This window comes from Tachyglossus aculeatus, chromosome 7 (genome assembly GCF_015852505.1).
Source record: "Tachyglossus aculeatus isolate mTacAcu1 chromosome 7, mTacAcu1.pri, whole genome shotgun sequence".
NCBI lineage: Eukaryota > Metazoa > Chordata > Mammalia > Monotremata > Tachyglossidae > Tachyglossus > Tachyglossus aculeatus.
In genome coordinates this window covers 48,791,435-48,818,611 of record NC_052072.1, presented here as the reverse complement: position 1 = coordinate 48,818,611, position 27,177 = coordinate 48,791,435, and the positions used below count along the sequence as shown (strand labels likewise).

Here is a 27,177-nt window from a genome sequence, read left to right as displayed (position 1 = left end):
CCCTGTATCCTCCCCAGCGCTTAGAACAGTGCTTTGCACATAGTAAGCGCTTAACAAATGCCAATTATTATTATTATTATCATGAAAACCCAGAGCCTGGTTCAATTCAAACCAAGCCTCAAGAATGAGTGAGGTGATTGGGCCCGATGCCACTAACTCTGGCCTCCTCTGGCCGACCCTCGCTCCCTTCGAGGGGGGATTCACAGGGCACGACTGGATTGCTGAGACTGATCCTGCGAGGGCCCAGAAGCCACATAACAAAAAGGCAATCAGCTTCCAAGCGTCAGTTAGGCTCGAAAACTGGTGGTGCTCAGGAAACTGGGAAGAGCAGGGGCCTCCTGCTCTTTCCCCGTCTTTCAAGTGAACTGTCGAAGGCTAGTCTGGGGGGAGCTTAAATAATTCTTCTGGAAGGAGAGCCAGCTGAGATCTTAAAAGCACCAGCTCCATCACCCAAAGCAGTCTTGCCATTTTCCAACCAGCTTGGCATTTCTGGGGAAAAAGATAAAACTCTCCACATACAACGATGTCAGGTCCAAGAGGAAATATTCTTTATTCAGTCAGTGCCTTTCGAAAATGGCTTGTAGCACACAATAGACAAAATAAAAGTTTACACAGGTTTTAAATTGCATTTACACAAAATACAGTAGACATAGTAAGATATAGATAAATTGGGTGGCTTAGATTGTTATAATCACTCCAGGGTGGTATGAGAAAGTTAATCGAATATTTAGCACCTCATGTTTTCAGACTAATCAGTGCTTAACAAATGCATAAGTAGCACATATGGGTCACCCAGATTTCTGGCTTGGAAGCAGGAACAGCTCATGGCTGGGATGCCAATAGAAAACAACCGCAAAATGTGATTTTTTTAAATTGATGAGCACATATTCTAACATTCAAACTTGTAGTTTGGGTTCACTTTAGTGGCTGAATAGAAGCTTTTCTCTTTTGTTCATGTACAAACACACACACACTTTCTCTCACTCTCCCTCTCTCCACCACCACACTCCCATCCCAAAGTTGCAAGTCCTACAGTGTTCCTCTTCTCCATTCATGGTGCAGTTAAAACATTTTCAGGCCTCTAAGGGTTTTAACTACAAAATTGCCACATACCACTCAAGCCAATGCCAGATGAAGGTACAGGTGCCAGATCTGGTTTTAAACCCCAAATCTCTCCATCCTTTTCAAAAATCCCAACAGGACCATCTTGATTTTTCCTAGGCACATGCAAGAAACAGGCTCTCTGTGCTCTGAGCAAGTAGGTAAACATTAATAATCTGTTTCTAGTCATAACCCCTTTGTGCATTTTAAACTGACAGTTGGTACTTGAGATCTATTGCTCTTTCCACTCATGCTCTTTCCTCCAGCATGTCCCACAATTATTTGCTTTTCATGTCAACTCCCCCTTAGAGGTGCACTCAGAGTCTTTGCCTCCCAATTATTTTTTCCCAGCTCCTTAAAAGATTAGCCCAGGAGAATACAAGCCAGAAGCTTTGAAAGCAAGAAGTTGGGGACTGTGGAAGCCAAGAGTGGCAAGGGGCCCTTCTTTCCCAGTTTACAGAAAAATTAGCATTGATAAAAAGATCAAACAGATTCGCTCAGAATTGTTTTTAGTGCCTGTCTCTGACTGGTGTCACTAGTTTAAAACAGTATATCCAATTGAGCAGTGGTCCAGAGACAAAACATCTCCATGCTTGTAGTGACCATGTTAAAATTCAGTAGTTAGCCTGTCTCATGGCTACACAATAGAGATGGAAGTGAATAAGGGTGGGGTGAATAGTTGAAAAACATCTCAGCAATCTCTTGTTCTGTGGTTTTCACAGTGGACCAGAGGCTCCAGTCATGTCATGTGAAAAACCCAAGCTGAAGGTGGATAATCATCATGCCATTTTCTCCTGGGTTTGTGCATTTGGCCGGGGGGGCAGATGGGATCTCACAGAAAACTGCTCTACTGAAGGCATCAAGGCTAATTTCTAGAAGGGATGGAGAAGTGTCCCAAATCAAAAGCCATCAGGCTGAGCCCTTTAGTATCTGAGGCAACCACTGTCCTGTGAGAATTTGAGATACTTCTTCAGGAAGGAAATGAGAGGAAGGAGGGGCCTGAATTCCAGCCACATCCTTAAAACCCCAGAAACCAGCATCTAATCCACAGAGAGTGAAGCAAAACACTCTCACCCAACAGGCTGGGTGTGAGGGGAACATCTGAATTTAAAAATTAAAAAAAAAAACCAACCAAACTAACCCAAAACAGTTTTTTTTCCTAATTTTTTGGACAAACAATTGCAATCTTCACACCTAGTACCACATTCAACATTGTCTTTTCTATGGCCGGACCTGAATTTCATTTTTCTTTTCTTTAAATATCATACACCAAACCTGAAAAGAAGGGAGAATTCAGCCAGTGTAGTGTGAGGACTGACTGTGGACTCCCTCAGTGGCTGCTGGGCTGGAGTTTTACTTCCTCTTCTATGGCCAGAGAAGCAACGCCAGCTGGAAATACAATGGATATCTGCACTGAGATTAGACTGTCAATCCAGGGAGAAAAGAAGAGGCCTCTTCATCCCCGGAGAGGGTTGGTTAGGACTGACAACTGAAGGTAGAGGTAGTTCCTGAGGGCTTTTTAAAAGCAGGCCACTTGCACCACTCCTGGAGTCTCCCCGAGATACGCAGGAAGCCTGTACCACAGGTCCTGGATGCTGGTTTGCCTTTTGAATACAGAAGAAAGTACATATTAATTGGGTACAGCCAAAAGCAGAGCTGTAATCCTCCATGGGCGTGGGCAGGAACAGGGCTCTGCTCTGCAAGGAGAGTAGACTCCAAGTGGGAATGTGAAGTCGGGTTTTAAGCATCCCAAACACAGGTTTCTCAGTGGAGCTAGCTCCCTTTGGGAAGGAACCCCTTTGGATTTTAAAGTTCCAGGGATAACCAAGAGCCTTGAGAAAACCAAGCCCTGTTTGTTTGGTCAGGACGGGCCTCTAATGGTCAAGGGACTGATAGGAAGGAAGCCCTGGCGTGGGGCTAACTGGCAGCGGGCCCTCGATCTGTAGCAGGCTGGCTACCTGGGGAGCCGACCACGGAGAGGGACATGATTAGAGGCATTCCCGGATGGGAAACGTCAATCCAAACAGAACATCGGAACCAGGTGAGAAACGTCTTAACTCGTGAGGGCCGTCTCTGCTTAGGCAACCGCTTCTGTAAGTGCCTCTGCTTGACAAAGCTACAAACCCTTGGTGTCTCTGGATAAAAGGAGCATCCTGTAAATAGAGAAGAAAAAGGACATAGAAAGGGGGGAACTAGCCACCCCCTTCAACCTTGGTGTAATAGTTTAAAATGCTCAGTGTAGAGAAGAAGGGGCGTGCACCATCTGGGTTAGGTGAAGAGGATCAGGGACACAAGGCCAACCAAATGCCTCGGGTCCAGATTCCCTTCAGCTTAGGCTTCAGGAGCCATTTTAAATGACTTTTGGGTGGGGTCATGGAGGAATATGGGCCTCAGGTGAGTTGGGTAGAGGAAGAGAAGGGAGAAACAGTCTCAGCATCAGGCTGTTTTGTTTTAAACATTTTTAAAAATACACTCTTTGGCTTCTTTTATTTCTTGATTGATTACATGAACGTATGAGCTGTACAAGTAAACCCAATGGCTAGGTTACTCTGTCTGGTAACACTGCCCGCCTTGGGAGCCCGGCCGGCCTTGTCCTGCGGCGGTTGGGTGGGGGGGAGAGGCGGGGGTCTCTCCGCCCGCTCCCCCTCGCCCTCCTCCTGTCCATCCATTGTTTGCGGTCCGGGCCTCTATTTCTTGGACAAGGAGGTCATGAAGCTGTTCTCGATACAAAGGACGACGAAAGCGTTCCTGCAGCTCATGGGCTTCTGCTCGAGCAGCTTGCCGGACATCAGGGAGGAGGCCTGGCCCGTCACCACGGCCTCGTCCGTCCGCCAGGTCTCACAGTAGTTTTCGGTCAGCCGTCGGCCCTTGGAGTCGGAGCCGTGCCACACGCTCTTCTGTGGCCTGAAACACAGGGGGGGGTTTGAGGGTCCCAGGCCTGAGGGGATGCACTTCGATCTCGCTCTGCCCTGAAGCACCTCAGCGGGCTCCTTCACTCTGGCATCTCCTACGGAGCCAGGAAAGCAGCATGGCCTAGTGGAAATGGGTTCTAATCCCAGCTCCACTACTTGTCTGCTGTGTGACCTTGGGCAAGTCACTTCACTTCCCTGTGCCTCAGTTACCTCATGTGTAAAATGGGGATTACGACTGTGAGCCCCATCAGGGACAGGGACTGTGTCCAACACGATTGGCAGCGTGAGAAGCAGTGTGGCTTAGCGGAAATAGCCCGGGCTTGGGAGTCAGAGGTCATGGGTTCTAATCCCGGCTCTGCCACTTATCAGCTGTGTGACTTTGGGCAAGTCACAACTTCTCTGTGCCTCAGTTACCTCATCTGTAAAATGGGCATTAGGACTGTGAGCCCCACGTGGGAAAACCTGATTACCTTGTATCCCCCCCCAGCACTTAGAACAGTGCTTTGCACATAGTAGTGCTTAACAAATACCATTATTATTATTACTTTGTATCTACCCTAGTACTTAGTATAGTGCCTGGCACATAGTAAGCACTTAACAGTTACCACCATAATTAGTTATTATTAAGGAGCTGGGGACACTGGGATGTCATGCAGACAGGCAGACAGCTCTGGGCACCTATGAAGCAGTTTTAGTCTAGTATACAGTAGTGGCTGCTGCTCTCCTTCACGCATTTGCTAATAATAATAATAATAATAATAATAATAATAATAATAATAATAATATAATGATGATGGCATTTATTAAGCACTTACTATGTGCAAAGCACTGTTCTAAGCACTGAAGCACTGTTCTATAAAACTGGTTTCACCATCAGCCTTATTCCCTTTTTCCCTCCACATAAAGATTGCTCCAGAAATAGAATCCTCACAGCAACTCATTTTCCTTGGTGATGAAGTTACTGCATAATATCCCCTGCCACAGCTCCACGATTACAGGACAGAACTCTAACTCTGGGACAGCCAACTTTTCATTCTGAGCACAGGGGGTGAAAACAGGATGGCATTTGGCAGGGGGAGGGATTCTGAGAGGGGCCAGGCTTCAAAGAGCTCATTGGCCAGAAAGCCACCACTTGGCATCTTCTTGAGCCTGACCGGAAATTTTCCCATCACGTCACAGGCCTGGAACGAGCAGGCCTGGGAGCTCAGAAATCTGCAGGGGCCGAAGTCCCCGAGGACCCTGTGGAATGGGGACCTCTGTTCAGGTCATAACTAGCCTGAAACCATTTGTCATAAATTCCTCTATCAATTCAAATGTGGGACTCTGAGGGGAAAGTCAAAAAAGGGAATTTGTTTTCTGGTTTAGAGTTTCCCTTTTAAAAGCTAGCGATGTAGCAAGTCGCAAGCCCAGGACCCTGCCCCGTCTGACTTCAGCCACCAGCCTTCCGCTAAATACAGTTCACTTCCCCATCCCGCCCCCTAACCCACTGGAACCTTTGAGGGGTTTTGGAAATGAGGCTCCAAGTGGAAACTAAACCAGGTCCCTCGCGACTCTCCTCTCTGCCAGGCGCACCAAGTGGAAACAAAGAAGCAAAGAATGAATGAAACATTTTGAACCTACCAGGAAGAGTGCCTCAGGACGTCTTTACCATCGAATGAGAAGATGCGAGAGCCAGGCTTCAGCTGGCCTTCTGAGCCAGAGAAAAGGGCCTCCCAGTTGTTAAACAAAAGTTCATCCTTCGGGGAAGAGCCAAGGGAGAAATGGAATTGAGAGGGAGAGAGAGACAGGCAAGTGACTTCACCTTTAAGCTAATATTGCTAAAATAAAATGAAAGAAAACTGTTGGGCAGTTATCCGATTCCGAACCCCGTCTCAGCTGGCCTGTTACTGTTTCAACACTGTTTACTGGGAATCCAGAGATTTCTGATCACCCCAGAGCCTACTGCGGGCTCAAAGCTCAAGTCAGTATCACTGCTTTATCCCATCTGCCATGATAAGCAGTACTTTATGGCAGAGGGAGGTGTTCTTTCAAGTGCAGTGTCTCACTTGTCAGAGAGAAGGCAGTGGGCAGGTGAGAGATAGAGAGAGAGTGTGTTGGGGAGGAGGGGGGGGAGTGTATGTATGTGTAGGGGATGGCAGGCCATTCAGCAGTGAGGGATTGATGAGGAGTGACAGGCAGAATGTGGGCTCTCCACCATTACAGTCAGGACAGCCACGGTGGCTCTGGGGAGGTGAGGGAGATGGAGCCCTGCCTGCTGAGCACTGTCTAGGGGTTTGCCCCATTCCCAGAGCTTCCTGACCAGCTCCGGTGGTCTGGATCACCAATCAAAGAGCCTTGGCCTGAGGCTGGTCACCTGAAACTGGCCCGGAGCCCAGTGATGCCTGAACTATGGCAAAAGATATCGTTCTCACTGAAGAAAACCAATCAGCAGGCTGGTGCTCCAGAGACTCAGCATTCACAGTTCTGATGGTCCCACTGCTCCAAAGATAACGGGCCAACTGTCACCCCACACTGTGCTGAACCCCCACCCCGGGGTCTGTGGTGGCGTACCCTGAGGTTGACGATCGGCACCCCGTTCCTGTCTGCTCGCCGGACGATGCTGTAGAGGTCCTGAAGTCTGGATGATAGGAAAGCTCGGAAGGTGCCAGTCAGGCCCACTTCCCTGGCCTGCTGGAAGCACTGGAAGTCGGCGCCCCGGATGCCACGCATGCCGCCGCTCAGCGGGGTGTTCAGCGCAATCAGGTGGAGCTGACAAGGGGACAGACACATTCCTTGGTGACAAAACCAACAGACAAGGGTTGCCCAGAGGAGAGCGGGTATACTCCCTGGCTTCACTCCCACAGTCCTCGGAACCAGGGAGAGGGGAACAGGAAAAAGTTGCCCAACCCAAAGCTCTGCCCCGGTGAGTTTTCTTTAAGCAGAAAAACCCCTGAACTTCAGTTCTGAACTCAGCTCTCTACTTGTCTATCCTGTTAACTTCCTGGCGAAGTCTTTGGGAGGCAGAGCATGGCTGCAAGACAAGGAGAGAGAAAAGGAGGAGCTTTCATCTCTAGTTCAGTTTTGCCGAAAGCCAGCAATGGCAGAAGCCCAAAGCCACCTCAGGTCTGAAAACCGAACAGAGATTATAAAATCACATGGGTCCCCTCGGCCTAATCCTGGGGGACCGGAGGGTCTGGGTTTCACGATTCCTAACTTCCACATGGTTCATGTCACAAGAAGTTAAGATAGGTCAATAATGTACACAAAGATAAAAAAAAAGGTTTTTTCCTTTCACTTTTGCCGTTTCGTGGGTGGTCTTAGCATTGGTGAATGGACAGGTAGCTTTCAGTGAACAGGGAGGGAACAGAAACAGTGAGTCTCCAAAAAAAGTAGACCCATTACTGGCCAGGGAATGAGAATGAACTTGGAGCAATAGTCAGTTTCATTCTCCAAAGGCCTCTAAGCGTATGCAAGAGGCAAATCTGGGCACTTCCAAAGATCTTAAAAAATACTTCTGAAGGCAGTAGAAAAGCTGGTTGGGAAAATAAGTACTGTGGAGAGCCCAGGGAAAGCTTCTTAAACAAATGCTCAGATGGGGCAGGGGAAAATCTGGGCAAGAACAACAAAGCCCCTTGCTCAGCAGGATATCTGGGAGGCAGGGGATACTCACAGCAGGCTGGAAGTCGTGATGGGTGTGAACTGGGGATGGGGTGAGGTATTCAGGCCGTAGGTTTGGGTAGAGGCTGTGTTGGTGCTCCTGGTGATGCTGGGCCCCATGGTAAGTCTGATGACTGTTGGACTGATCCGGGTAGCGGGGGTAGCCAGGCAGGATATCGTCAGCCCTCCAGGGCTTGGCGGTGGAGTAAGGCTGTTCTCGGCGGGGGTAAGGGTTGTTGCCGTCATTAAACTGAGAGCCTGACTGGGGGTACTGAACCACGGGGGGCTGCACCACCGCCACTTCGTTCTCCTGGTGGGTCAAAAGAGCGACAGTGCCTCTTTAACAGATCCTCCTCCCACTGCCCTATTCCTTGCTTAGCAATACATGGCTTTAATCAATCATCAATCAATCATAACTTGTATTTATTGAGTGCCTGTGTGCAGAGCACTGTACCAAGCACTTAGGAGAGTACAATATATTAGTAGACACAATCCTGGGCTTCAGGAAGCTTATAATCTACTGGGGGGAGAGAGACGGCAAAATAAATTAGAGGTAGGGAGAAGCAATAAAGTATCAAGATATGGACGTAAATGCTAAGGGAGTGGGGGAGAGAGAGGACAAATGTGCTTCCTTGGGACCTTTTACGGATGACGCTTGGATTTAAAGGACAGAGTCACTGAGGAGAGTCTCCATTCTGACTCCCACTACAGTCCTTGGGAACAAGGACTATCACACTTTCCATTGCATAGAACAGAAGGGAAAGGGCATTTGACTCTTACATAATCCCCACCCAAGATCTAACTGCAGGGCAAATACGTTTATTAGAAGTAGACAATCATTTAGTCCTACCTATTGAACTACCAATCCACATGTTAATTTCATCTGAAGATGTTTTACACTCATGAGCTCTCCCATCTATAGGTTTAAAAACAGATGCCATTCCAGGCCAACTTAATCAGGCTACCATTACATCAACACATCCAGGTTTATTTTATGGTCAATGCTCAGAAATTTGTGGTTCAAATCATAGCTTTATACCTATTGTACTCGAAATAGTCCCATTAAAGTACTTCGAAAATTGATCTTCTTCAATAATGTTATCCTCATAAAGAAGCTATAGTAGCAGTAACCTTTTAAGTTAAAGACCGAGATATTTCTTCTCCTTTATGACATACCCCAACTAGACACATCCACTTGATACATAACTATTTTACTTATAATCCTCACCGTTTATGGCATCTTTCAACTAAAAGTAGTTAAATATCTTCCTACGGTTTTACCTATAATTTTAACTCAAACAGTACCCACAAAACAAACCCCATGAAACTCTAAATGAACGAAAATCTATTTGCCCCATTCATTACTCCTACAATCCTAGGTATTTCAGTTCTCCCACTTATTATACTATTTCCATGCCTCTTATTTTCAGCCTCCAACCGTTGGATCCCTAATGTATTGCAGGACCTATAGCAAGGTCCATTCCAGTGGAGATCCTTGATTGATCCCAAAAGATAAGGAGAGACCCTCACTTACCGATCCCTGTGGGAGTGGAATCTGAGCCTCAAGCTGAAAAAAAACAAAAACATAATCAATTCAGCGTTTACTATGCACAGAGCACTGTACTAATCACATGGTCCTTGCCCTCAAGGAGCTTACAGCCTAAAAGAACAGCAACTAGAACCCAACCTCTCATTCAATCATATTTATTGAGCGCTTCCTGTGCGCACACTGTACTACGTGCTTGAGAGAATACAATATGATAACAGACATATTTCTGCCAACAACAAGCTCACAGTCTAGAGAGAGAAACAGACATTAATATAAATAAATTACAGATATATACAAATATGCTGTGGGGATGGGAGGGAGGATGAATGAAGGAGCAAGTACGAGTTGCACAGAATGGAGTGGGAGAAGAAGAGAGGACACCTTAGTCAGGGAAGGCTTCTTGGAGGAGATGTGCCTTCAATAAGGCTTTGAAGTGGAGGTGAGCAATTATCTGTCTGATTGGAGAAGGGAGAGCATTCCAGGCCAGAGGTAGGATGTGGGTGAGGGGTTGGAGGCAAGATAGATGAGATCAAGAGCTCCTCTTTATGAGAGGCTTCGGAACTTTCCTTAGAGGCAAGAGCACACTGAAAAAGTTTGCTAGGCTGAAAAACAAGAAAGTGGCCCCTCAACCTTGAAGGAGCTTTGAGAGGGAAGTGATTCCTCTGGGAAGATGGCAGAGACTCCCATCTCCACTCACTGAGGAAACCAGGGAAGTCAGAGAAGCTGCTGACAGCCCAGAACTGAAAGGGTGGTGGGATCCAGGTTGAGGCTCAGGGGACAGAGCGAACTTGTCCAATCTAATGAAATCTTAAACAGAACAGAAGCCAAAGGGGAAAATGCCTGGAGTCAGTCAAGCCCGTTCATATTAAAACCACCGGACTGTGTTCCTACCTTATCTATTTCATTGACATTGCTATCCATTCTTTTGAAATCCCATACAAGTCACCCATTTTACACAAATAAAAAATAATCTTGTGCCCAGACTGAAATTGCCATATTACTGGGTTCTTGTTAATTACTTTGGCATGTTTTGATAGAATATGTGCCAGGCAAGTTCAGGGCTACAACTGGCTCTGTGCAGTCCAAAGGGTCCCCTGGCCTGATGCATTCGGGGATCTCCCTGGAGTCCCAGACCGTTCTTGGTCCCCAGAGACTGAAAGTCTGGGCTGGATGAGCTGTTCCAGAGATGCTGGGGGTGACACTCCCTGAGGCTGGTAGGTGGCCCCAGTTATCCTAAGGCTCTGGGAAGCAGGGTGCCTTGAGAGGTCCCAGATTGCCCTGGGAAAGGCAAAGGAGAAAACCAGGATCGAGTGAGGGGGCCCAGAATCACCTGGCCCTTCCTCTGGCAAACCCCAGCCTGCTTAGGACAACCCCAGAGCAAGCCTGCCCCCTTAGAATGCCCTGCTCCCCCCCCCCCCCCCCCCCCCCCCCCACCAACCATCATGGATGCAGTACCAATCAATCAATCAATCATATTTATTGAGCGCTTACTGTGTGCAGAGCACTGTATTAAGCGCTTGGGAAGTACAAGTTGGCACAGTCCAGGCCTGTACCCCTGACATGACCTCAGGGCCTACAGTCAACATGGGTTTCAGCCACATGGAACAGGGGCAGCACAAGCACCTCAGTGAACTTGAGTCCAACATTTTGTAGATTGGGACTCACTGGGCTGTTTCTAAGCCCCCAGGAAGGCATCAGAGGTGTGGGGTTGGGAGTGGAGGTGGGGAGAAAGTAGCAGGAAAAGTGATAGAGAGGTCTCTAATATCAGTTATTAACTTCGCAGGTATCATCTGCATCATTATCGGCAGTATATTTTGAGGGCATACCGTGTACACCAGTCTACTGTGTCCACATCTAATTCCCAACTGTGTTTTCTCTCCCAGCACTAAGTGCAGTGCTCTGCGAAAGGTATGTGCTTAATGAGTACTATTACTTCAACTGCAGAATACTGAATGAGGTGCTGAGAACACACGCTAGAAGTACAGGGCTCAGTTCCTGACCTCGAGTAGTTTACAATCTACAATCTAACGGCGTGGGGTAGTGGGGCCCAAACATATAATCAGCAAAACAGCAAAGGCATTGACAAACATGATAAAAACAAGTTAAACAAATGAATAATCAAAGGATTAAATTATTTTTTTCTTTTCTACTGTTGTCTTCCATCCCCTCAAGGGAGCTAGTATCTGGGTTTTACAAACGCAACAACAGAAATGCTAAAGGATCTGCTGAATTGACAGAGGCTAAGATATGCCTACAGCATTGTACACCCTGGACTACGGATCAATTCTTTTCAATATTTAATAAAATCCTCACCATGATTTTCCTGAATCCATTCCGGACCCGGACATAAAGTTCGCCTCTGTCCGCCACAAAGATAACCCACCCTTCTGGCAGCTCATGGGCTTTGTTTAGCATGGCTTGGTATGTTGACAAAATTCTCAGCTGCTGGGAAACAAAATTGCAAACAAATATTTATTCTTCCTAGAAAGAACAGCTTTCTTCTCAGACAAAGCTCTGAATGTGTTGGCAAGGAGGAAAATGGCAGAAGGGGGTGAAAAACAAGTCCACCCACATTACTTATAGCTATTAATGTGCAAAACTCAAACCTTCACTTCTCCTGGAAAGCTGCATTTATATCAGGTGCTGAAGATAGCACATAAGGAGGTGGCTTAAATGTTCCAATTCAATCAATCGATTGATCTTATGACAGATCATTGTGGGTAGGGAATATGTCCGTTATATTGTACTCTCCCATGTGCTTAGTGCAGTGCTCTGCAAACAGTAAGTGCTCAATAAATTTGATTGAGCACTTAAGTATATGCAGAGCACTATACTAAGTGTTTGGGAGAGTACAATATAACAGAGTTGGTAGACACATTTCTTGCCCAAGTTCATCTTCTTGGACAGACCTGAAAAAGTAAACAGACTAATTTATCTTGTATTTTCATTTAAAATGGAACCCGAGCTTTCAAAGACCCCAGGCTGCTTTGGGCAAGAAAAATACTTTCAGTGACCTTAGAAATAATATGAAAAATGCAATGTAACTTTTGTGGAATTGCCCACTCACTTTTATAATCCCTCTAATGTCCTCGGTGTCTTTCTCAGAGATACTATAGTCTTTATTTGAGAACTGGAATAAACCTCTGCATATAAACTCTTTCCAGTCATCTTTATTTTCCAAAACAATTCAGCCAAATTCTGTTCCCATCTCATAAAGTGTTGGCAATTACTTCCAATTCAATTAGGGTTTGTGGGTTTTCCTCACACCATTCTCCCAACGAGCTGGTAATATTCCCTAAGCTCAGTATGCATGCCCTGATTTTTTCAGTGAGCCAAAACTTTTTCATCTTTTAATTCCTACTTCACGGGCGGGACTAACATTTCGAAGTGATGTGGAAGACTGGAGCAAATTGGGCTCAGAACCCGTCTCCCTTTCTACCCTGGGTTTACCCTGGTTGAGGGAGCCCCCTTCCAACCACGGTGGGCGCGACCAGATGATTGACCTAACGGAGCATCTCTGGCAGCCTCGTGGGTGGTTCCCCTGGAAAGTATGGACTAGTGAGAAGAACACAGGCCTGAGACTCAGAGAATGTGGGTTATAATCCCACCTCCACCACATCTGCTGTGTGACATAGGATGAGTCACTTCACCTCTCTGGGCCTCATTTCTTCTCATCTATAAAATGGGGATTGAGACTGTAAGCTCCATGTAGGGCAGGGACTGTGTCCTTCCTGATTATCTTGCATCTACCCCAACTGTTAGAACAGGGGTAGGCACACAGTAAGCACTTAACAAATACCATAATTATTATTATTACGGACCAGATCTAAGGTTTGCAAGCCGCTCCACCGGGGAAACTCATGGTGGTTAATTTCCCGCCACTGTGCAGATTTACGCCACCGCCACCCATTGTGTGGCCCCAAAACACTCAGTGAACGTATCCTCTTCCCCTTCCAGTTCAGATCCTGCTCCCTTGCTGGTGACCTGGCTTCCAGGTGGCCTGATCAACCTGCAAGTGGATCCTCAACCGATCCCAGGACCATTTTGTCTTTGCTCCTTACCCCTGCTGATGGTCCTGTGGTTCCTGGGGGGCCGGGGGGACCCGGGGGGCCTGGAGGTCCGGGAACAGTTATAGCTGAAAAGGAATGAGTCCACACATTGGGATATCAGTTTCATCACTGAGGGGGTCAGTCTTGGGCAGAAACAGACAAATTTTCTTCCAAACGGTGTTTCAGATATATTCATGAAGGACAACTTACTTTGCCTATGTGGTCCCGGAAAGGAGGGTGGTCCAGGGGGCCCGGGAGGGCCTGGAGGTCCCTGTCGCCCTGCATATCCAATGCCAGGGGGTCCTTGAGCTCCAGGGGGGCCAGGTTGGCCTCTTACACTATCTCCCTTAGGACCCTGATTATGAGACAATAGAATACATGGTGAGTCTTCTCTGCGGCCAAAATATGGGGTTCCGAGGAGAAAACGTGCACTGAGCAGAGGTCAATCACGCAGCTGCCCGAGTGCCCGGATCTGGAGCCCATCCCACCTGCTCAAACCCCAAGCTGGGCGTACAAAGCCAGTGCAGCCGCTATTTGTGGGGGGCTCTACCCGAGTCCCCAACCACCAGGCTGAAACAGTGACACGAGTTCATGCTCCCATCCTCGCTGTGCCACAGAGCTGCCCTCGCTCTGGGCCCCCACCTGCCCTCATCCATTCCCAAACATTTCCACAAGTTGATGAAGAGGAAATGGAGCTGGAACCACAATGTGCAGGTTCTGAGGCAGGAGGGAAGGGAAGGGACTCATCTTTCCTCGGCCTGGCAGAGGGGTATGGTGAGAGGGTCCTTTCCCCGCATCCCGCTCAATCTTCCCAGAGGAAGTGCGGGGGAATTGAAAGGAGAGAGGGTAGGGCTGACGGATGTGCACTGAGGGTGGATGGGGACATGGGAAACAGCAAGGGTGGAGGAATGGGGTGGGGAAGGGGAGACAGTGACATAGCAAGCTAAGACAACATTAGCTTCCCAGCTGCATAGGGAGTAGACAGGGAAGAGATTACCAGGGTGAATGAGTGGGATGAACTGCTTTTTAAAGATCTTTCAAACAAGCAAGAGTGACAGTTCAGACTAAGTCCAGGGGGACAGAGGGGGGAAGGGAGTTATGGGAGTCTTGAGGAATAACCAAATAACCAACAACCAAATCCTACACACAACCCTTCACAGTGATTTTCAGACAGGGAGACTTTAACACTTTTGTCCTCAGACTTGCACTCCCTAGAGATGATTTCCAAGTTAACCACAGCTGGGCAGGGGGTTGGAAAGGGGTTGGCTGAGCACTCTCTCTGGGAACTGGGCTAATATTACCCAAGCCTGCATCCCCTGGAGAACCACCCTACCGGATCCCAGAACGGCAGGAGGTCTGGAAAAACAAGCCAGAGGGTGACAGAGGTTGTCCCATCCCTACTTCCTGTCCTAGAAAATTACATTTTGTCCCTCTCTGAAGAAAGGATCAAAGCTGGGAGCCTGGGGCAATGGGAAGAGCTGAAACAGGCACTTATGGAGGGAATCCTCACTGTTCCCCTCCAGGAAAGAGGTGCTTCCCTCTTAGTCAATTCTGATTCTACTCGTTCCTCTCGCAGAAGAGTTAGTTAGCTTCAGAACGGTCCTGAGGTTTTTCTGACCAGGCTGAGAGCTGGTTATTAGGAAATGCTTTTTCTCTCTCTCTCTCAACACAAGTCCAGGAATTGTGAAGATCCCACACTTATCAGTGATCTTGGGCCTCTGGCTAAATGGTGAGAATAAGAGCTGGGGAGCGTGAGACAGCCTCTTACCGGAATTCCAGGATACCCCTGAGGGCCAGGAGGGCCAGGGGGGCCGGAGGCACTTGATCCAAAGAATCCACCACTTCCAGGTTCACCCCGTTCACCTTTCTGCCCAGCGTCTCCTCGTGCTCCCTTTTCACCCTGGAGATATTGGTTTTCATTCATTTTAAAGGACAGAGTATAGAAAGTAAAAATAAAATGAACAGAAGAAAAATTAAAGGTGGTCTTGAACCATCACAGAAGCCATTTTGATGAGGACCCAAATCTTGGACACCATAGAAACAGTAATAAGCCCACTGGCCTGCTTGAGTGGTGTGGTGACTGATTCAATGCCCCTACTCTCTCACTTCCTAGAGACAGAGAACCCAAAGTGGTTCCAGGGGGCTCTTTCCAAAGAGGGTTTACCTGGCACAGTTCATTCCCAACAGGGCCTCACTCAAAGTAAGGAGGAAATGGAGTTGAGAAATACGGTAGTTTCCAAATACTTCACTTTGGTCTTTGAATTGCCTTTTTCATCGAACAGTCCTGTTATCCCTCTTTGGAATCACCACCCCAAAAGATAACCTGATTCGCCTCACAATACAAGCCAAATGAGTCAGGAGGGGACCTAGGTTTGAATCCCGGCTCTGCCACTTTCCTGCTGTGGGCCCTGGAGGGCCACCCACTTATCTCCTCTGTGCCTCAGTTTTCTCATCTGGAAAATAGGGTAAATACCTGTTCTCGCTCCCTGTTAGGCTGTGAATACCCTGTGGGTCAGGGATTGTGTTTGATCTGATTGCACTGAATCTATTCCAGCACTTACAGTGTGGTTTGGACATAGTAAGCACTTAACAGATACCACCATTATTAACTCCCTGTGTTATTTGAGAACTGAGTGCCTTAGTATAGCACATAATTCACAGGTAGCAATGTCAACCGCTCTCACAGATGGTCACAGGCAAGCAGAGTATGAATCGACCACTGCTTGCCCACAAAGAGAGCAGAGAAACTTAGTTTCATTTTTTTTAACTCTTGGTATTTATTAATTGAGCTTCTTTCCTAGATTTATTGAAAACCCTTTGGCAAAGACTACTAGATGTAGACTATCATTATAAGAAGGCATACTTTAACCACCCATTTGTTGTGAATAAAGCGGGGCTGTGGGATGAGCCCAGATCAAGTTAAAACTGATGCAATCTCTGCCTTCTATTAACTTAAGAGACCAAGCAGTTCTGATTAGAATATCATTGGATCATCCCTTGAAATCTCAATAGCCCTTCCATGGGCTGTTTGGATCAACATCTTCTCTACTTTTTTTATGATGTTAGTTGAGCACTTACTATGTATCAGGCACAGTAGATGAAAGATAATCAGGTTGGAGACAGTCCCTATCCCACATGGAGCTCACAGCTTTAACCCCCATTTTACAGATGAGTTAACAGGGACAGAGAAATTATGTGACTTGCCCAAGATCATAGAATAGACAAGTGGAAGGGGAAGGATTAAAACCCAGTTCTACTGATCCTCAGGCTTGTGCTCTTTCCACTAGGCCTCGCTGCTTCTCCCAGCACTTCCCCTGGCATCTTCAGGATGGATCTCTCCACTTATTGCTGGAACATACAAAAACTGATCCATCCTGAGGATCTCAAGTGAAACCTGGATAAAAACATGGCTCAGACCTTCTGCTAATGTCCACTATTGGCCACAAAAAAACCTGTCACACCAGGGTGACAAAAAGAGAGCATGAAAAAGACTGTGTGACCTAGTGGATAGAGGACAGCGTATGAGCCTGGCAGGACTTGGGTTCCAATCCCACTCTGCCACTTGGCCACTTCATGACTTTGAACAAGTCACTTAAAAGACTGTGCCTCAGTTTCCTCATTTGTAAAATGGAGATATTTCTTCTCCCTCCTACTTAGAAATGTGAGCCATATTGGGGACAGGGACTGTGTTTAACCTGATTCTAGTGCTTAGTACGGTGCTTTATACAAAGCCAAAAGCAGAGTAAGAAAAGCTGGGCTTCAAAGTGATGCCACTTGTGATAGCTTGAATGTGGAGACTAATGAGATAAGACTTTAAGCTCATTGTGGGGAGGGAATGAGCCTGTTTACTATTACACTGGACTCTCCCAAGCACTTAATATAGGGCTCTGCACACAGTAAGCGCTCAGTAAAGAAGACTGACTGACTGGAGAGTGAATGTGTAGTGTTCAGAGAGATAGTCATGGGAATCTTGAAATGAAACTATGGCAAATTATACAGGTAAAATAATGACTATGAAAACTGAGACTGGGGTAACAAAACAAAACAATCAGTGAGGCAGGGTCTTCTTTTGGACACAGGCATAATGCCCCACCATAGGTACACTCAATCCAAGCTGATCTGCCCCAAACAGTTTCCTCTCCTTGACATTATCTGGTGGCTCGGAACTAGAATCAAGGTACCACAGGAGAAACACTCTTTGTAAACAGAGTTCTGAGATGATAATAAAGTGGTGCAAATATTTCACTGCGATTACTTGCTTCAGACTGCATTTTCCATTTTTCCTTTTACCACCGAATTGGCATTTTGAAAAAAATACTTTCAATAAGGAACTGTACCCACCTTAACACTGGTCCCAAACTGGCTGAAATCATATGGGAATGGTCCTGCAAGAGCATTAAAAAGATCAAAGTTAGACACTTCCTGAAATAAATGACACCTCTACATTCCCATTGCAGAATATCACATATTGGTGGTGTCAAAAATAAATAAATAAGTGGAATTTTAAAACATCATAAAAATTAGGTTAAGTACTTCAAAAGCAGATAACTACCTTTATTAACACTATCGGCTAGAAAGACTCTTATTTGTTAAAAGTTAATCTATTAATTGAGTGGAGAACACAGCCAGGACTGTGGGTCTCAGGTTGGCCTTTTCAGTCACATGTGCATCCATGGGTGAACTGTAACATCACTGGCAGGGATTGGGTCTACTTTCCCAAGTGCTTAGTACAGTGCTCTGATGAAGTAAGCACTCAATAAATACTAAATATGCATGTATACACATACATGTATACTATGCTAGACTGTAAGCTCGTCCTCCTGACTATAGGATCGTTAAAAGCAGGGCACATGTCTACCAACTCTGTTATATTGTACTTTCCCAAGTGCTTAGTACAGTGCTTTGCCCACAATAAGCATTCAATAAATATGGTTGATATACATGCACACACAAACACACACGCACACAATCTATTAAGAGATAAAGATTCAGAATTAGAAAGAGATCTGCAGGCTATTTGGCAGGTCAAGTTGCAAATGAGAACTCTACTCAAGGATTTAGTGGTTTGGTTGGTACTTTGGTTATAGCGAGCCTCATCCCATACCGCAAATACCACTGGTATTGTTTGATGTGCACCTTATTTAATTCAAAGACTGAGGTAGTAGCAATGCCATTTTTATCCCTAGCTTCTCTCTTCAGATTTCCAGCTTTAATTTGATTTGTTCTGACGATTTTGACACCGGTCTATGCGTTTTGTTTTGTTGTCTGTCTCCCCCTTCTAGACTGTGAGCCCGTTGTTGGGAAGGGACCATCTCTATATGTTGCCGACTTGTACTTCCCAAGCGTTTAGTACATGCTCTGCACACGGTAAGTGCTCAATAAATAAGATTGAATGAATGAATAAATGAATGAACAATTATCACGGTTTAATTTCCGGTGTGACCCGCTGGTCACCAACGTACAGGCTTGGACCATTAGATCCTTTAACAATGACCCTTGTGGAACTTCACATGGATCAAGAGAGTTGAAATCTATTATTTCAAGTTAGTCATGAAACCAACTCAAGGTTTCCCAGTATTACATCACAACTATGTATTCCCAGTTTCCCATGAACCACTAGCCGGTCCCTGTTACTGATTTTTTCATATTATGCTCAATATTGAAAGTCAGTAAATAAGAGTCACTTAGTCGAGTAGTTACTGACCAACAACTGGGAAAACTCAAGATACATAATAAATAATAGGCATGAGAGAAATCAATTTTTTTTAACCAGAGTCTCAGAAACATAGCTACCAGTCCACCATATTTATCTTTAGGAGGAGGAGGAGCAGGAAAAAGCACACATCCCACTTTCTGCCTTCTTTGGTTAAGACACTCAGAAACTCAAGAAAGGAAAGAAGTTGGACTAGGCTCTATATGAATTGGTTGGGCCATTCATATTATTAAACCTCACCAGTATGACAGACGCTTCTCCTCTGCTGCAATCATCAAATTGCAATCCAACTGTCAGTCCAAATTAGACTGTAAGCTGTTTCAGGGTGGGGATCATGTCCACTCAATTGTATTGGACTCTCCCTAGCATAGGTGCTTCACACACAGTAGGCATGCACTAAGTACCACTGATTGACTGATCCAAGCTCCCCAGCCCATCCTGTAGCTACACCAAGTCCAAGGTTTTTTTATTTTGTTCTTTTGTTAAAAAAATGAATGACTGTTTACCTGGGGGCCCTACAGGACCGATATCTCCTTTTTCACCTTTCTGTCCAGGGGTACCCTGAAAACCTAAAGAAAACAAACAGAGAGTGAAGTGTTCATGTTTTAAGGAAGCAGAGAACATTCACCACCAACCACTATTGTTTAGTCGCATGCAGGGCTGGGCGTTTCGGAGGTCAAGACTCAGCCTTGGCAGGAATGCTATTCAGATTTATGGAAATTGCTTTAGCTGGGCAATACTGCAATATTAGACACAGCAGTGCGGTCTAGCAGCTAGAGCTCGGAAAAGGGAGTCAGAAGGACCCATGTTCTAGTTGTAGCTCTGCCACTTGCCTGACCTTAGGCAAGTCACTTATCCTCTCTATGCCTCAGTTAACTCACCCGTAAAACGGGGATAAAGATTGCAAGCCCAATGTAGGACACTGACTGTGTCCAAGCTGATTAGTCTGTATCTACCCAAGCACTTCAAATGGTGCCTGGCACATAGTAAGAGAGAGCACTTAACAAATACCACAATAATTATTATCATTATTGTTATCATAGTAAGTGCTTAACAAATACAAAACAGAACAAATAAAAAAACCCCTCCCCAAACCCCCCAGCTAGACAATGACATTATTGACATTACAAGGATGTTGAGAAACCACAGAGTAATTAAATGGCCCAAGGGCTTTGGCTATGCATAGAAGCAGCGTGGCTCAATGGAAAGAGCATGGGCTTGGGAGTCTGAGGTCATGGATTTGAATCCTGACTCCGCCACTTATCAGCTGTGTGACCTTGGGCAAGCCACTTAACTTCTCTGTGCCTCAGTTACCTCATCTGTAAAATGGGGATGAAGACTGGGAGCCCCATGTGGGAAAACCTGATCACTTTGTATCCCCCCAGTGCTTAGAACAGTGCTTTGGACATAGTAAGTGCTTAACAAATACCATCACTATTATGCATAATTATGCAAAGTGCCAGAATCCAGACAACCATCCTTCAGTTGAAAAGGGGAAATTGAGAGATTTTACCTGAGAAGGAATAAGAGAATTCTACAACAGATGAAGGAGAGATGCTACCATGCCTTCATCAGGTCAACAAGGCCTTCCTACAGCCTGACCCTCGATTACAAAGCCCCCCTGTACTACAGTGGACTGCTCCCCCTGCTCCCTTAAGAAGTACCTACTTTGGTTCATTGAATTGTCCTTACCGGGTAATCCTGGAGGCCCAGGAGGCCCAGTGTCACCAAATGCCTGAAAACAAGCACCCAGAAGAAACACACTAGTGAAAAGGCATCCATTGAAGCTTTCCCTTTACCCACCCACAAACATCACCTTTCCAAGCCACCTTCACCTAAGGCATCCGCGGTTGACCTGTCACTAACCAGGGCTGATCTCTGTTCAAATGTCACCACATTCATTTGACAGAGAGGAGGAACTGAAGCCCTGGATGGGTAGCTTGCATTATCTAGTAGGCCTGGAAAAAACACACTTTAAAAACTTCTGATGTGTGAAAGAGCCCTTGATGTGGTTAACTGGTGTGAACCAGCTTGAAGGTATGGTGGCCAACATTTGGACTGGGAGTTTAAAGACCTGGGTTTGGGTGCTGAGCCTATCTTTGTGTAGCTGTGGGACTCAGGACACCTGGGCAAAGCCTGCTCATTTAATATGCCCATCCAAGCATCTGCCTCACCACCCCAGGGAAGGAAAGAGAGAGACTGTATGGCATCTACCCTAGCCAGAAAGACCTCAAGAGAAGGAATGTGGACAAGTTCTGGAGGAAACCCAATCTTCGATTCAGTTGTTTTCTCTATCCTTCTTGGTGATGAAAGAATAAGAAAATGGCCTCTACCCACCCTCCAAATCAATTCCTTTCATGAGGAAGTCCTCCTCACACTTCTTTCCTACAGGCTGAATGATACCAATTCTCCTAGCTCTGCATATTCTTTCAATTATTTTTCAGTGAAACTAACTAGTCAGTGGAAGAGTCAAGCTCAAAACTCAAATCTCGGCATGACCAGTCCCGTTCTTGGACTATCACTGTAACAGCACTTTCTAAACCTCCAAAAAGCTAGCTGATTGTGAACTATTTAATCTTTTGGGTTTTTTGGAGGTACCCTTATGGATTTTCCGTAAATGCTTCAGAAAGAAGAATGAAGGAAGACTGATCTGTATTGTCATTATAGGAAATAGCTTGAATTCAAAGGTAAAAATATTTCCTGAAGAGACAATCCGGAGCACTCTTCCATCCCTGAGCAATTATAAACATTCAATTTTTTTCTCTTTTTCTTCTTCTCCCACCATTGTTACCCCTCACTTCCCATTCCCCCTCCCTCTATATGCCTTCCTGCTCTGCATACTGCATTCCAAACAAGCAGGGCAAAGGTCACATCAGCCAGCATCTCCGGGATGGCTCACCTAAGCCGATAAACAGTTTGTAAACACCGCAGATCTACTCTAGGAGAGTAGATGCAGAGTGGTCACTAGTCTGAGTTTTCTAAGGTATTTGGGGGAGGCTGACGGTGGGAGGTGGGGAGGTTGAGTGTGGCAGGAGCGGATGGGAAAGTGGAGTTCAACGCGTGAGTGGGTTACTTACATTACTGTCATAGAGAGGAACTGAAGCACCAGGGGGGCCGGGGGGACCTGGGGGGCCAGGAGGACCAGGCAGACCCTAAAGAAGGAGCATGAATGAAAGAATTAAATGGATCGAAGGAGAAAAAAAATCATAAAAGGAAAACAGCTTGGACATGATGTTCCCAAGTAGAACAGCTTTTTGTGGGAGTGCATCTGGAGTTGCAAAACCCTTTCTTAGCTGGCCTCTCTATACTACAGAATAGGACACAGGAATGATGCTGATGGATATGAGGCTGGTGGGTATGAGCTTAGTTACCGCCATGGGAGGGAAAGGAGCCCTGTAGGAAGCCTATTTTTGTGCTGGAGTGCTAAGGGCAAGATGCTTCACCTCCCGGAGCTGCGATGGAAGAACCGATGTTCCTGAGGACTAAACTCTGTAAACATTCTTTGCAAAACATCCACTTGTAAACATGGGTGAAGCAAAAATATCTTGACCATATGCACATACATTAATGCTACAGGTTTGGAATCTGTTCATGCAAAAAGAACAACTGCAAAGTTAAAAACCAACTCACTGAGGCAAGCAGATCTGAAATCTAATTTCCTAAGACATGCTACAGGAAGGGAAATCTGAACTTCAAATTCCTCTCCTATTGGGTTCAGAGGCTCAGAAAGAAACCAGTTTATTCAAAGGCAATGCCTTCCACATAGAAACTTCACTGGGGTTAAGAGAAGGATAACACTGTAACGGCACTTTCTGAACCTCCAAAAAGCTAGCTGATTGTGAACTATTTAATCTTTTGGGTGTTTTGGAGGTACCCTTATGGATTTTCTGTAAATGCTTCAGAAAGAAGCATGAAGGAAGACTGACCTATATTGTCATTAGAGGAAATAGCTTGAATTCAAAGGTAAAAATATTTCCTGAAGAGACAATCTGGAGCACTCTTCTATCCCTGAGCAATTATAAACATTCAATTTTTTCTCTTTTTCTTCTTCTCCCACCATTGTTACCCCTCACTTCCCATTCCCCCTCCCTCTATATGCCTTCCTGCTCTTCTTCCTCCTCTTTCCCTCCACACGATGTTGTTTTCCACACCACTCTCCTTGTTTAGTTGAAAGCACTTTGTCTCCTCAGGAGGAAAAGGGCCCACAACAGCAATCACGTCATCTTTTTTGGCGGCATCACAATGAATAGAAGCTGAAAAAATGACCCGCAGCCGGCCACACTTCGGCTGTCGTCAGACTAGCAGCAGGCTTTTCAGATGCTGTGGGATGCTCACCCTGAAGCCAAATCCTCCACTGACATCTGCTGGTTCACCTTTCTCGCCCTTCAGCCCATTCATCCCAGGACGACCCTGAGAAGAGAGCAGCATGTTTAAGTGTGACACGATTCATTACGATTTCTATTTCCCAGCTAGATCCTCTGCCCTGGTTGTGCCATCAGACACATCACAAGGTCTGGTGTACTGACAGAGAGAGAATAACAAGATGTTGTACGCACAAGGGGGCTTATTGGAAACCTACGCCTTTGCCCTTCCCTCCTCGACTCTTTCGTTTTCTAAATAAGAGCCTAAGCAATGCCATACAGAGTTAAAATGATGTCCTCCCAACCCTGAATTCGGTCCAATGATGGAAATAGGGGATGCTGGGAGGAACAGTGTGAGGGATGCTCTTCCTTACACATCCTAATTTTGATTCTGTAGTTCTGCTGTTGCATGAATTCAACTTCAATCTCTTCCATCACTCTCATATGCCAACATGCTTGCTCTATGGCAACAGAAGGGAGATGGCCATGACAGAAATTGGGCATGGCTTCAAGCTGGCTTGAAAACTCTCAGTTAACACTGACCCTGACAGCAGATCTTAGAAAAACAGATGGAGTGTCTCTGCCTCATGTTAACATGTGATTCTGGCTCAATCAGCATTATGGCCTGCAGACTCTGGCTGCAATTGTTAGTCCGAGGAACCAAAGGAGGTTTCAGTGTATGACAAAGGTGGCAGAGGTAGGTGGTTACACAACCGCCCTGCCAGCCACACTTCTGCTTATGACAATGAATCCTTTCCATGAGCAGCGTGCTCAGGTGTAAAGGAGGGCAATGCCAAAGCAGAGGTTGCAGGGAACCACTGGGCAGGCAGAAAACTACATCTGGACCTGGACCTTTGGAAATTAGAAACTCTTAAACGAGAAAATAAACAAGGGAATAAAAATTCTTACAGGTCGCCCTGGGAAGCCGATTTCACCCTTGTGCCCAGGTCGTCCGTAAGGACCCTAAAGTGGAGGGAAGAGTTGGAGAGTCAGCAGGAACATTTGTAAGGAAATGCAAGTGCCACTTACACAGTCAGGATTTGATTTTCCTCATGACAGATCTAAGTAGTAAGCTCATCTTCTAGACTGTTAGCTCGTTGTTGGGTCAGAAATGTGTCTATTATATTGTACTCTCCCAAGAGCTTAGTACAGTGCTCTGCACACAGTAAGTGCTCAATAAATACGATCGACTGACAGACTAAATGCTTCATATGTAGTTGAAACCCAAAATTCAAAGTACAAACAAGAGTGCCACATATAGCAAAGAGGTTCATGTGTGCCGTGCGTTTCTTTCTAGTTATGTGCCAACTTAAGAACAGAACAAGACCTTGTCTAGAAAGTAGAAACACAAAATAGCAGATGTGCATGTCTAGTGTTTTCCCTTTCAGACAAGAATTATAAAGCTCATTGTGGCAGAAAGCATGTCAGCCAACTCTGTTGTACTTTCCCAAGCACGTGGTACAGTGCTCTGCACGTAGTGAGCACTCATTAAATACCACTGATGATATATAGGGTCTACAAATCTCAGTATATATGTATATGTATATTTGAGGTATGAGCATCCAAAGTATATCAGCAGGTGTCATACTGAGATGTGAAGCATCAGCTTCCTCTGGAGAAAGTATTCCAAATTTTTGACCTAGAAAAGGTTCTACCCACTCAGTTTATTTGCAGGAGTCTCATACCTAGATTTATTGGGAAAATAAATATATTCATATGTTAAGACTGACCACCTACATCTGATTTTTCTGGAAGCCACAAAAGTAAGCAGACAGGTTTACCTTAGCAAGTGTTTTTATTATGCTATTTTGCAGTATGCCATTGAGGAATAAGGGAGTGTTCTTTCTTCAACACACATCATTCTGGATATACTGAGATTTGGGGTCAGAAGAAATAGTTGTGCTCATGTGTGTGACGTCAGGATTCTTAACATAAAATTCTTTAGGAGTGAAATTATTCCCTTAAAGGAGAACTGCCTTATTTCCAAGATGCTTTATACCGGGATGCAATAAACTCAAGGAAATTAGCTGGGCACATTTAACCTTTAGGATAGAGGGGTAACTTCTATTTCCTTTCAACATCCCTCAGTTTATTCAGTTGGCTTGTGGGCTAGTTTATTGGTGTGTGAAATACAGAACTCAGAAGAAAATTACAGAAGTCACCTGGAATATCTAATTTATATGGTGATTTACAAAATTCCTTGAATGTATACTTAAATAAATTAGATTTATTAATCAGGTTTGATAGAAAAAAATGTCACTTACAGGGGGTCCCCTGAAGCCTGGGTCACCCTGTGCCAAAGAAAAGCAGAAGCTGTCATTAGTGCCACTACGTTGTGACCGACTGATGCAAATAATTCCGGTTATGTTTCTTGTGACAGTGATTTTTCTTACATTTCTTCCCTGCTTGACCCATGCATGATCATGGATAAATTGTGAAAAACATACAGTGCCCAATTTTGAAGTATCAGTCTACCATAAAAGGTGAGGAATTCTTAGCATCTCTGGCACCACTCTGGATTCTCTTCACCAGGCTTTACCGTGATTTTCCCTGTCCTGTGCTCATCCATCCAAAAGAGTTACTAGCTGAGTCCTCAAGACCATGTGCATTGAAGCAAAGAAAGGAAACCGCCTGCCTGGGGTTTGTCTGTAATCTTCCTTATCTCCCAAACAAATGAATCAAAGTTCAGTAATAAAACCATGGAAGATGATTCCAGTAACACATCATCAATTCCCATCTGCTGTTCAAGCATCTATGAGGAATTAAAACTATGTATAGTGGGCTAGGGTATGGATCATCGAGTTTCAGTGAAGTTAAATGGGAACTTTTCCAGAGGTGGTGGAACAAATAAATGTATTTGCAACTGGATTCCTACCCTATGCACTGAGATCTGCACCCTTTATAGCACTTGATATTCACCCCACCATAAATCCCACATCACTTGTAAACACATCCATGATTTACTTACATTAATATCTGTCTCCCCCTCTAGACTGTAAGTTCATTGCGGACAGGGAACGCGTCTACCAGCCCTGTTGTACTGTAATTTCCTAAGAGCTTAGTACAGTGCTCTGCACACAGTAACCACTCAGTAAATACCACTGATTGACTGAAATAAATGCAGTTGCCTTCCACTCCATGCAGAGGCAATAGTGCAATTTGCTTCAATACAGGATCACTAAATAGATCACCAGCTTCAGCCTAGAGTATTACATGTTTACCCCTGCCATATAACTTTAAACAGCGTTTGGCATAGTACAACACAGGCCACTTTTGAAGATGGAATAGGTCCTCTCTGGCCAAAAATAATTTAAAAAATCCTAACCTCCAAAGATTCAGCCCCACAATTAACCATCCCACTTGAGGGAAAACCTGTTCTTTACCGAGTGTTTCAACCTTTCCCATAACAATGAGGAAGGGAAACACATCTCAATCTTTCCAGTATGATTAAACACAATTTGAATCTGACCTTGTTTCCTTTCTGTCCAGGTGCTAAGACCATGCCGTCAGAACCAACAACCGTTCCTGGCTCTCCTTTCTCACCCTTGAAATGTGGAAAAAGGTAAAATCATGAAAGAAAGGAAAGTCTCAGAACAGACCACAAGATAGCAACTACATTAAACTCACAAAGAAAGCTCTTTCATTGGCAAAACTATCTACAGTATAGCTAATAATACTGGTATCTATTAAGCACTAACTATTTGTCCTAAGGTTTGGATGAAATAGAAGGTAATTTGATGGGGACAAAGTCTCTGTCCCATATGGGACTCACAACCTAAGTGTCGGGGAGAGCAAGTGTTTTATTTCCATTATGCAGATGAGAAAACTGAGACCCAGCAAAGGTTAAATTTCCCAT

General features: G+C 45.4%; 1 protein-coding gene across 1 annotated transcript in view; it reads right to left on the bottom strand.

The window, feature by feature from the left end:
* Positions 1-526: 526 nt before the first annotated feature.
* Positions 527-27,177, bottom strand: part of COL18A1 (collagen type XVIII alpha 1 chain) — a 108,882-nt gene continuing 82,231 nt past the window's right edge. Inside the window, exons 23-39 of the mRNA XM_038748676.1 lie at positions 26,791-26,865; positions 25,586-25,612; positions 24,231-24,284; positions 23,296-23,370; positions 22,038-22,112; positions 20,653-20,695; positions 19,467-19,529; positions 17,589-17,632; positions 15,016-15,147; positions 13,458-13,602; positions 13,260-13,333; positions 11,512-11,640; positions 9,184-9,216; positions 7,663-7,959; positions 6,564-6,761; positions 5,634-5,749; positions 527-4,005 (exon numbers count right to left, since the gene is read on the bottom strand). Coding sequence (XP_038604604.1) covers positions 3,789-4,005; positions 5,634-5,749; positions 6,564-6,761; positions 7,663-7,959; positions 9,184-9,216; positions 11,512-11,640; positions 13,260-13,333; positions 13,458-13,602; positions 15,016-15,147; positions 17,589-17,632; positions 19,467-19,529; positions 20,653-20,695; positions 22,038-22,112; positions 23,296-23,370; positions 24,231-24,284; positions 25,586-25,612; positions 26,791-26,865 — 1,797 coding nt within the window. The 3' untranslated portion in view covers positions 527-3,788. The remainder of the gene's footprint in view (positions 4,006-5,633; positions 5,750-6,563; positions 6,762-7,662; positions 7,960-9,183; positions 9,217-11,511; positions 11,641-13,259; positions 13,334-13,457; positions 13,603-15,015; positions 15,148-17,588; positions 17,633-19,466; positions 19,530-20,652; positions 20,696-22,037; positions 22,113-23,295; positions 23,371-24,230; positions 24,285-25,585; positions 25,613-26,790; positions 26,866-27,177) is intronic.